At 41.2% G+C, this 12,403-nt stretch overlaps 1 protein-coding gene across 1 annotated transcript in view; it reads left to right on the top strand.

Moving 5' to 3' along the window:
- Positions 1-9,111: 9,111 nt before the first annotated feature.
- The window catches only part of LOC126090223 (MORN repeat-containing protein 3-like), a 58,379-nt gene continuing 55,087 nt past the window's right edge, over positions 9,112-12,403 (top strand). Inside the window, exons 1-2 of the mRNA XM_049906971.1 lie at positions 9,112-9,283; positions 9,357-9,508. Coding sequence (XP_049762928.1) covers positions 9,139-9,283; positions 9,357-9,508 — 297 coding nt within the window. The 5' untranslated portion in view covers positions 9,112-9,138. The remainder of the gene's footprint in view (positions 9,284-9,356; positions 9,509-12,403) is intronic.

Below are 12,403 nucleotides of genomic sequence, written 5' to 3'. Positions count from 1 at the left end.
AAAACATACACAGCAGCAGAATGGGTGAATACTGGGCTAAGAAGAAAGCTTGCCAAACTTAAGAACTCCATAGTTTACTGTAGGCCTTAATGGAACACAATAATAATCAACGAAAGCAAAATTCACTTCCAAAAGCCACAGAATTACTGATACACGCATTTAAAATAGAGAAAACTATTCCTAGCTTTTGGAAATAATAGTTCTTTTGTCAGGGAGGATAGAGGCATAAGTTTGGGAGGTTGGGAAAGAGTGGCAGATCATTTAGATCCCACTTTGAAAGGGCTCCATTTGTTGTTACGACAAGGGGAGACTAAAGATGAAGCGGGAGACATCACCTTTGGGAATGCTACAGCTTTTAGGTTGATACCATGGTGTCATGTTAATGACACAAGTTATGTTCCACACAATCAATGGTAAATCCAGGATGGAATGTAATAATATTATGAAAAGGAAAGTTGCTATTCACCATATAGCAGAGATGCTGAGTTGCAGATAGGCATAATAAAAAGACTGTCACAAATAAAGCTTTTTGCCAGTAAGGCCTTCATCAAAAACAGATGGTAGACACACACATACACACACACACACACACACACACACACACACATACATACACACACATGACTTCAGTCTCAGGCAACTGTGGCCAAACTGTGAGCAGCAGCACCAGTGCATGTGGGAGTGGTGACTGGTTGGGGATAAGGAGGAGGCTGGGATGTGGAGGGGGAGGGATAATAGGGTAGGGATGGCGGACAGTACATTGCTGCTGCAGAGTGCACGGGGATGAGGTGGAGGGAGTAGGGCAGCTATTTGCAGTCAGAAGATTAGACGGAGGCTGGGGGAGAAGTGGGGAGGCGGGAGAGGGGGGGGGGGAGGGGGCGGAAAAGGAGAGAAGTAGATAGACCGGGTACAATGGTGGAACAAGGGCTGTATAGTACTGGAATGGAAAACGGGAGGCTGGGTGGGTGAGGACAATGACTAACAAAGGTTGAGGCCAGGAGGGTTATGGGAACATAGAATATACTGGATGGAAAGTTTCCACCCGTGCAATTCAGAAAAGCTGGTGTTGGTGGGAAAGATCCACATGGCACAGGCTGTGAAGTAGTCATTGAAATGAAGGGCGTCGTGTTAACCGGGTGGTCCACTTGTTTCTTGGTCACAGTTTGTCGGTGGCCATTCATGCGAGCTGACAGCTCATTGGTTGTCATCCCCACATAGAATGCAGCACAGTGCTTGCAGTTTAGCTTGTAGATCGCATGACTGGTTTCCAGTGGCAGCCATTGAGGCATTCCATTGGTGGTGACAAAAAAAAAAAAAAACTTAGTCTGGTAGCATCAAACATACACTCCTGGAAATTGAAATAAGAACACCGTGAATTCATTGTCCCAGGAAGGGGAAACTTTATTGACACATTCCTGGGGTCAGATACATCACATGATCACACTGACAGAACCACAGGCACATAGGCACAGGCAACAGAGCATGCATAATGTCGGCACTAGTACAGTGTATATCCACCTTTCGCAGCAATGCAGGCTGCTATTCTCCCATGGAGACGATCGTAGAGATGCTGGATGTAGTCCTGTGGAATGGCTTGCCATGCCATTTCCACCTGGCGCCTCAGTTGGACCAGCGTTCATGCTGGACGTCCAGACCGCGTGACACGACGCTTCATCCAGTCCCAAACATGCTCAATGGGGGACAGATCCGGAGATCTTGCTGGCCAGGGTAGTTGACTTACACCTTCTAGAGCACGTTGGGTGGCACGGGATACATGCGGACGTGCATTGTCCTGTTGGAACAGCAAGTTCCCTTGCCGGTCTAGGAATGGTAGAACGATGGGTTCGATGACGGTTTGGATGTACCGTGCACTATTCAGTGCCCCCTCGACGATCACCAGTGGTGTACGGCCAGTGTAGGAGATCGCTCCCCACACCATGATGCCAGGTGTTGGCCCTGTGTGCCTCGGTCGTATGCAGTCCTGATTGTGGCGCTCACCTGCACGGCGCCAAACACGCATACGACCATCATTGGCACCAAGGCAGAAGCGACTCTCATCGCTGAAGACGACACGTCTCCATTCGTCCCTCCATTCACGCCTGTCGCGACACCACTGGAGGCGGGCTGCACGATGTTGGGGCGTGAGCGGAAGACGGCCTAACGGTGTGCGGGACCGTAGCCCAGCTTCATGGAGACGGTTGCGAATGGTCCTCGCCGATACCCCAGGAGCAACAGTGTCCCTAATTTGCTGGGAAGTGGCGGTGCGGTCCCCTACGGCACTGCGTAGGATCCTACGGTCTTGGCGTGCATCCGTGCGTCGCTGCGGTCCGGTCCCAGGTCGACGGGCACGTGCACCTTCCGCCGACCACTGGCGACAACATCGATGTACTGTGGAGACCTCACGCCCCACGTGTTGAGCAATTCGGCGGTACGTCCACCCGGCCTCCCGCATGCCCACTATACGCCCTCGCTCAAAGTCCGTCAACTGCACATACGGTTCACGTCCACGCTGTCGCGGCATGCTACCAGTGTTAAAGACTGCGATGGAGCTCCGTATGCCATGGCAAACTGGCTGACACTGACGGCGGCGGTGCACAAATGCTGCGCGGCTAGCGCCATTCGACGGCCAACACCGCGGTTCCTGGTGTGTCCGCTGTGCCGTGCGTGTGATCATTGCTTGTACAGCCCTCTCGCAGTGTCCGGAGCAAGTATGGTGGGTCTGACACACCGGTGTCAATGTGTTCTTTTTTCCATTTCCAGGAGTGTATTAGGGAATTTTGTCGATAATTCATATATTTCACAAGATATTATGTCAAACAAAACTTATAGAGAAACATAAATAAACACTTATTACAAGAGTGCCCTTCTTATGTGCAGTAGGAGATTGATATATTCCTGTAGAACATGACAGCAAGTGTTTGTACAAGAGAGAGAGAGGGAGAGTGGGGAGTTCAATTTTACACACGAACGACTTTTCACGGGATAGCATTCCTAAGGCACTCATTTTTCTAATGCTTCAATGTTCTGCTTGTCTTGCGTTGCTGTGGACGGTTCGGTTATCTTCTTCTGAAGCTGATTAAAAAGTACGTCTGCATGAGGCATTTTCTTATAGAGAAATGTTAGACAGAAAATGACTTTGTTATCTTGCAGTTTTTATTTGTAGGAACCAGCTTTTTCAATAACAGGAGATAGTTTTGTGATCTCGCTTGTTTCAATGACTTCCATTACATTAATAAGATTATTCCCTGTTTTCAAAAAAATCTTTTACTACTCGCGAATGGTAATTCTATTTCGTCACACAAACGAGGCAAGCTTTTTTGAATAATGCTGTGCAACGCTTTTATCTCTGTGGCGAGTTAGAAAAGAAAGAATTACCAAAAAGGTGTGCAAAAAAGATGCGGGTTTTGTGATTAACAGTGGCTGCCGTTGAACTGATGCGCATAACAATGGATGTAGTTTGCATTTGGTTGTCTTTAATTTGTGGACTGCATTCGACTTGCCACTCATAACGGTTGCACCATCATAACTCTGAGCTATTAGTTACGCTCGATCATCGCCAATTAATGATTCAATTTCTTTCAGAGTACTCGCAGCTATAGAATAAGCATCCTGACTTTCTGGATTAAGAAAGTTCCAAAATCTTGCAACAGGTTTTCTCTCAACAACATAAGGCAAAACAATAACCAATTGAAATTCGCAAGACACATCTGTTATTACTGCAACATAATCAGTATGTTCTATTTCTTTACGAACTTCATCATGGTACGCAATGCATTGCAGTAGTTCGTTCTGAACAGTCTTAGAAATGTCTTCGAACACTTATGCTTGAATGAGATGAACTTCAAGATGTTTCTCCAGTTCCGTGCTGAACTGAATTAGCTCGCGAAAAACCACCTTATTTTGAGAGGCATCAGATTCATCATGGCCCCTGAGTGTCAGTTAGTACAGATACAGAATACGCTGCGCAGTCAGATACAAACCTCACAGAATGAAATAGCAGGGCATGGAAATGCTTCGCCAGAACAAATTAATGATTTGCGCATCACAGGCTCCACAGTCGACAAAACTACGAGAAACAGTGATTCATCTAGAGGGTGTATGAAGGTGCACACGCCTCAGCTCCTCCCTGATAAACTGGAATTCTGGTTTCTGATGTTATAGTTGGTGTTCACTCATAATAAAGTAACAAATGATCAAGAAAAGTTCACAATACCAATCAACAGTCCGGATACCAAAGCACTAGTAGGCGACGAAATTAAGCATCCACCAACAACACAGCAATATACAAGTCTAAAAAGGATTTTGATAAACAGGCTTAGAAAACTGTTAACATAGCAAGCAACGAGGTGACAGATCCCCGTCAGAATTCTGATGGCAGTTACAGGGGTTCTGACAGAGGCAGAATTTTCGGATGTTACACTCCAGTAGGTTTGAACATCACAGCTTCCCACAGCAGTAAGAGTGGCAGTGGCTAGTATGGGTGCGACATGACCACTATTCTCCAGCTGGCTGACAGAATTTATGAAACAATGGAGACAGCAAGTACACTGAGCATCACAGATGCAGTAGTGAAGTCGGAAGTGTATCAGGTGGTGGAAATTTGTAAGGGTCAACAGACGGATACAACCACACAATTTCAGAAAATAAAGGAATATCTAGACAGGCTACGGAGGCAAATCGAGGCTAGGAAGACCACTGGTTCGGGGCACCTGTGTAGCAGCCATAAGGTCATTCTGTCTGAATTCTGGATACTTTCTAGAATTTTATTACAAGTGTGAGTGAGTCATATGGAACATCACTGGTTCAGCAGCCGTTTTTGTAAACCAAAGTGATCTATGGTTCTTACTAATGAAAGGAAATAATTTCCTTTCTAATATGTATTGTAAGACACATTATATTAGCTTTTAAGGATTTTTAAGTAAAGAAAAAACCAAACACGTGTACCTCTGGACTCTATTGTTATTTGCAAATATGTCCTATAACTCGTTAGCAATGTTATAACACTGAATCAAATATAGTACCCTTCCTTGGTAAATATCTTAATTCTAGATGATTGTTGTGTTGGTTTGCAACATCAAGTACTGTTTGCAACATCAAATACTGCTTGCTACTTAGGAAGCTACTGAGCGAGCTCCTCCCAGTTTCCACAATAATTCCCTACTTTTTGACAGAATTTTTATATATGCCCAGTGCCATTTCATTTGTAATACTATTTTGGATTTAATCACAGCAATTACAAGTGCTTCTGAAATTCCATCATCTCAAGTCTTCTCAAATTCTTGCAGTGGTATGCACTTGTGTGTGCCAGTTTCTTGCACTTCACTGAATTGATTATGTACGTAATGCCATGTAGATCTGGTCACTAAACTGGTGTAGTTTTCTAGCATGTCATGTGTGTGCATTCTTAGAACTGTTTCTTGACATCTCTTACAAGTAAATAATGAGATTTCATTTGGATCTATGGGCCAAGATGGAGGCATCATTGTTAATGATTTATAGACTGTCATCACCCGATGACGCATCTTCTTAAGGAACTGGTGCAATCATGTTTGTGGACAGAATGGATGTTTCAGTTGCTACTCTAGTTACAAGGTATTTGCCTATAGAGATCTTAGGTTACAGACTCAGTAGGCCTGCAATATGTAAAACTGGGTGTAATGGGTGAGGAATGTTAGGAAAGGTTCCTGTGTTAAACTGAAATGAAAGTGAACAATAAACAGGGGCAAGAAGAGAATAGAAGCTTCTGAAATGCAGAGCTACAGACAAGGGAACCTATAGGATGAGTATATTCAGTAATCTGAAAGACGAATGGTGATTTGTAAGTAGCCATAAAAAAGTTCCAGTTGAAATCCAGTTTAAAAAAATCTATGTAATACCATCTTTAAAATCATTTTTCTTGAATGAAAAACACCTGACTACACTATATTTTGTCCTTTGCCTGAGAGCTAAGGGGTGTGTGGTTATGAATGGTACACTACAAGCCATTAAAATTGCTACACCAAGAAGAAATGCAGATGATAAACGGGTATTCATTGGACAAATATATTATACTAGAACTGACATGTGATTACATTTTCACGCAATTTGGGTGTGTAGATCCTGAGAAATCAGTACACAGAACAACCACCTCTGACCGTAATAACGGCCTTGATACACCTGGGCATTGAGTCAAAGAGCTTGGATGGCGTGTATAGGTACAGCTGCCTATGAAGCTTCAACACGATACCACAGTTCATCAAGAGTAGTGACTGGCATATTGTGATGAGCCAGTTGCTCGGCCACCATTGACCAGACGTTTTAAATTGGTAAGAATTAATGTGCTGGCCAGAGCAGCAGTCGAACATTTTCTGTATCCAGAAAGGCCTGTACAGGACCTGTGGTCGAGCATTATCTTGCTGAAATGTAGGGTTTCACAGGGATCGAATGAAGGGTAGAGCTACGGGTCGTAACACATCTAAAATGTAATGTCCACTGCTTAAAGTGCCGTCAATGCGAACAAGAGGTGACAGAGACGTGTAACCAATGGCACCCCATACCATCACGCCGGGTGATACGCCAGTATGGCGATGACGAATACGCGCTTCCAATGTGCGTTCACCGCGATGTTGCCAAACACGGATGCGACCATCATGATGCTGTAAACAGAACCTGGATTCAGCCGAAAAAATGACGTTTTGCCTTTCATGCACCCAGGTTCATCGTTGAGTACACCATCGCAGGTGCTCCTGTCTGTGATGCAGCGTCAAGGGTAACCGCAGCCATGGTCTCCGAGCTGATAGTCCATGCTGCTGCAAACGTCGTCGAACTGTTCGTGCAGATGGTTGTTGTCTTGCAAACGTCCCCATCTGTCGACTCAGGGATCGAGACGTGGCTGCACAATCCATTACAGCCATGCGGATAAGATGCCTGTCATCTCGACTGCTAGTGATACTAAGCCGTTGGGATCCAGCACGGCGTTCCGTATTACCCTCCTGAACCCACAGATTCTATATTCTGCTAACAGTCATTGGATCTCGACCAACGCGAGCAGCAATGTCGCGATACGATAAACCACAACCGTGATAGGCTACAATCTGACCTTTATCAAAGTCGGAAACGTGATGGTACGCATTTCTCCTCCTTACATGAGGCATCACAACAACGTTTCACCAGGCAATGCCGGTCAACTGCTGTTTGTGTATGAGAAATCGGTTGGAAACTTTCCTCATGTGAGCACGTTGTATGTGTCGCCACCGGCGCCAACCTTGTGTGAATGCTCCGAAAAGCTAATCATTTGCATATCACAGCATCTTCTTCCTGTCGGTTAAATTTCACGTTTGTAGCACGTCATCTTTGTGGTGTAGCAATTTTAATGGCCAGTAGTGTATATCAAAGGCACAGGACCAGGCTGGGGTAAAAAGAAATTTATGGCACAACTTGACCAAGAGCAGTGTTCAGTTGATGATACACATTTTGAGGCGTCAAGGAATCATTAGTTTGGTAATGGACAGAAGTTTGAGGTAAAAAATGTAAAGGGAAACCAAGACTTGAATACAGCAAACAGGCTGAAATGGATGTAGGTTGCCATAAGGATGTAGAGACTTCGAAAGGACTGACAATTGCACAGAGCTGCAACAAAACTCAATGAAAAAGTAAAATGTAGAAACAACTGCAACATAAAATATCTTTGTCTTCATTCAGAGGTGGAAGCACATTCTGTGACAACTTATTGGCAGCATCCATTTGATATAAAGTTGATGCAATTCCCCACTCCCCTCATGGGCAAATATGTCAAGCTAGCAAATAATTAGAATGGTATCAACCACATTATCACATTGTACATGGCTTATGTCCCTTGGATCCTACACAACAGTGTGTCTGGGACATGTAAATAACTCAAGGGTGTGGATTTTATTTAAATGCAACATAATTAAATGCTATAAGATCATGTAATAAAACAGTATTACAGTGCTAATATCAATTACTGGTGCAAACCAATACATTGCCAGTATGGTATGTTAAGAGTTTCTATTCTTCAGTGGAATACCATACTGCAATGTATTGGGTTGCACCAATAATTGATATCAGAACTGTAACACTGATTTATTACATGATTTTCAAACATTTAATTATGTTGCACTTAAATAAAATCCACACCCTTGACTTACTTACATGTCCCAGACACACCGTTGTGTAGGATCCAAGGGACATAAGCCATGTACAATGTGATAATGTGGTAGATACCATTTTAATTATTACTAGCTTGAAAAATTGGCCCATGGAGGGAGTTGGGAGTTGCATGAACTTTATATCAAGTGGATGCTACCAAAAAGGTGTGGCAGAATGTGCTTCCACCTTTGAATTAAGTGTTTAATATAATTCACTCTTAACAGGTCGTTAAAAACGCGTATCGGCACTCGTGTACCATACTTCTCACTGTTCCATTGTTACGCACTTAATTCTTTCTAGAGATCACTATAGGTCGTAGTATAATATTCATGTATCATAGTATTTTTTTCGAAATAAAAAATCAAGACAGAAACACTGGTCAAGACGAAGGAAATTTATGAAAACCGGTTTATGTACCGGCAGCGTTAATGTGAAACGCTGATAAATTACTAAGATATCTTTGAAAAGAGGTCCCTGCAAGACGTTCATCTAGAACTAACAACAGATAATTACATGAAAATGAATATTCTCAAGATGCTAATTAGAGACGACTGCATTATCTTTGCTTCAAAATAAAAGACACGTCTTCAAAATACTCCAATTTCTTCATTATTTACTCCCTTGCATTTACATCACATATCGTATTCGCAAGGCTTTGAAATAAATGAATAGCCTAGTCCTTTTCGTTTACTAATATGTCTTCTTAAAAGAAATCGTTTGCACAGAATCAATTTAACAACAGAACTGTTGCTAACCCTTTGTGCCATGACGCAAGTAGAAGTAGTTCCGAGTCTTTCGTACCTACCATTCTATTCAGTACTGCGCTACCAAGTACCAACCGAACTCGATAACACCGCGCAGTGGATTCGATTGTTAATTGTGATGCTTATTTTATTGTCATGGAAACGTTCTCGTGCTTCTAAAGCTCTAATAGTTAGGTTACATTCTTGCAGTTAACATCTCTTGAATCAAAATTCTCGTGCCAGTGGAATGCCATTTTTAAAAAGCACGGAGAAGAAACTCTCTGTTAGTCAACGACGGGAAATCGCGTCGTATAAAAATGGTCTTCGCTGTAAAATTTTTAATATTTCTGGCAACAGTTACAAGGGAGAGTGGAAGAATAACGAGAGACACGGTGAGCGTATTTTCGTATCTTACTGTAACGAAAATAGTAAACCTATAGATTTCACGTCACCTTTATTCTCCAGGCAAAGGAATATTCTTAGAGACATCGGGGAAACGATACGAGGGCGATTGGGAGCATGGACTTCGACATGGATATGGTATCCAGAGCCATATGGAACCCCATTGCTTACACGCAATAGAGTACACTGGCGAATGGTACGAAGGAAAACGACAGGTAAAATGTGACATGAAGGTGGGCTTTTAGTGTAAGAATCGTCTTGTTTTAAGATTCGCTTAGCAATATAATTTTTATCTCCATCAGTAAGTGACTGCGCCTCAGTCAGTATCATTTCACAGTATGCCCTCTGACGAAGCAAAGGATTAGTAGGAAAAAATTTTTCATTTTTTTCTTCCGAAATCTACTGAAGATCGTCATTGTTTTTCTCTTACATAATCGGTATTTCCTTTATATTTTTTCATTTTTAATTTTCTGCGTGTCAGAATGACAGAAGATTGCTGCTGGTACTTTACATGGTGACAATGGCGCTTTTCAGCCACGATAATGCTATGTTTACATCTGTTTTGTTTTTTGGGAAAATATTCATATTTGTTTTGAACTGTCTTGTACCTCATTTGAAGGGACAGAGAAGGAGACTACAGGGATCCCAGTTAGGGCAAATATTATATTGCACAGGTGCTGTATTGTTAGCAAGTTTCTTAGTTTCATTTTGTTTCGTTTTTACAGGCTTGTGAATGTCGTCTAAGAGTGATAAATTTAGCTTATCTTGGAAAGGTTTGTTTGAGCATTATGCTGGACGGCTACAAGTCTGCAGTATTCGTTTTGTTCGACAGTTGGACTACCAAATTTGTTTGTCGGAAAGTATTTTCACGAGGCCTCGCACTTGCATCCTTTACACTCCATTTTATTTGTTTAGTAGTGAAATAATTTGCTAGAGAGAGCGATGGTTTGATTGCGAATTAATATTATTTTGCAGAACAAGAAATTGTGTCCTGATTGTTTTTAGCACTGAGGCTGTGTATTGAAATTCTACTTGTGGGATGTTTTTAGAATGGGGTGCAAGAAGTGAGAGAGAGACAAGCTCAACCTTACAGGTAGACTTCCCTAGAGAGAGAAATAGTGCAGAGGAAATAAACTTAGCCACCGTTGTGGAGTATTGCCTGTATATGTATCGTTTATTTTGTGTGTTAGGGTCAGTTGGAGTAATTTGGGTTAACGAAACAGCGTTTTTAAGCTTAATGTCTTTATGTCTTATTAACACGATACAATTTTCCAGTCAATTCTTCATTTGTTAGTAATATGACCTTGTAGAATGATTCTATTACATTTTCAAGTTTGGTGACCCTGTGTTATCGTAGTGTTGTCCCTGAGTTGAACTATATACAGTTTACCCCGTGGATGGGGAAATTGGATATTAAATGTAAGGTTCAAGTAAAACATATTTTGGGCCCTAATGTTCTAATATCGTACAATTATCCCAACCATTGACATGAGTAGACCTGGAAACCCGCAAAAAAGTAGAAATAAGTCTCCAAAAAGTTTAATTTTTTTTTATTGATACAGGCAATCATAGTATTGTACAGCTGTACATATGATATTGGATAGGTCAAGAGAGCTATTTATAAGTAATTTTTACAAATTGATTTTTACATTATTTTGTAGCAAGGAAATTATCTATCTTAAACAAAACAGTTAATACAAATCATAGAATTGGACAGGTCAAGGGAACATATTTGCAAGTAATATTTAATAAATTGATTTTACATTATTTTGCGATGAGGAAGTTAGCTATCTTTAACAAAACAGTAAATACAAATGTTGTATGGTAAAATACAAACAGCCAATACAAATGTAATAGTAAAGTAGTCCAGTGTATTTCATAGACATGCACAGTATATAATAATCCAGTATATTTCATAGACATGCACAGTATGTAATTTTCAGACCTAATTGAACATGTATCATATTGTTTACATTTTTAGCCCCTTTCAAAAAAATTATCAACTGCATAAAAGCAATGGTCCAAGAGATATTTTTTTAACTTATGTGTAAAGGCTCTTGGGTTCTTTGTTGCTTTGACTTCATTGGGTAAATTATTATACATTTGTATCCCAACATTTAAAACACTTTTTTGGTAGCAGGTAGTTCTGGAATGAATCATATGTAGGCCAGATTGCTGCCTTGTTGCATAGTTATGAATATCTCCATTGAATTTTAGTGTGCAGTCATTGTCTAACAGGTATGATTTGACAAATGAGACGATATTATAAATGTAAGCAGAGGGCAGTGTCATAATGCCATTTGTTTTGAAATGTTGTCTGCATGATTCGTTATGTCTTAGATTACATATTATGCGTATTGCCTTTTTTTTGCATTTTGAAAATATATCTTCCTCCAGGTGAGTTCCCCCAAAATATGATCCCATACTGTAATGTAGAATGGAAGTAAGCATAATATACATGTATGAGAACAGATTTTGTGCCTGATTTTTTGAGTATCCTTAAAATGTAACACACAGTTGAGAGCTTTTTTGAGATATAATTTGTGTGAGTCTCCCACTTAAGATTTCCTTCAAGCCATATGTCAAGAAACTTGACAGAGTCCACACACATAAGCTCTTGGTTATTTAGAATCACATCAGTCATTTCTTGTTTTTGGGATGATAGTCTGAAGTTGATGTACATTGTTTTCTGTATGTTTATAATCAGTTTGTTCTCGAACCATTTGCTGAGTGACGACATAAGCGGTTTAATTTTTTGGTTGTGGTCCTCTGTATCAGTACCCGTTATTAGTATACTTGTGTCATTGGCAAATAGTGTGGTATGTCCTGTAGCAAGCTTCGTACTTATATCATCAACGTATAGCAGAAACAGTATGGGTCCCAGGATTGAGCCTTGTGGCACACCATATCTAATGGGCATTGTGTCAGAGGAGTGGACAGTAAATCGATGGGTGGTTGTATTCTTTTTTCAGAATTAATTTCAACTTTTTGAAATCTGTTTGACAGGTAAGATGGTTAGACCATTTGTTTGCAATTCCTCTTATACCTTTATTTGCTAACTTCTTAAGGAGTATGGTATGATCAATTACATCAAAGGCTTTGGATAAATC

Source organism: Schistocerca cancellata, chromosome 1 (assembly GCF_023864275.1).
Source record: "Schistocerca cancellata isolate TAMUIC-IGC-003103 chromosome 1, iqSchCanc2.1, whole genome shotgun sequence".
Lineage (NCBI taxonomy): Eukaryota > Metazoa > Arthropoda > Insecta > Orthoptera > Acrididae > Schistocerca > Schistocerca cancellata.
This window is presented reverse-complemented; position numbering and strand designations above follow the sequence as displayed.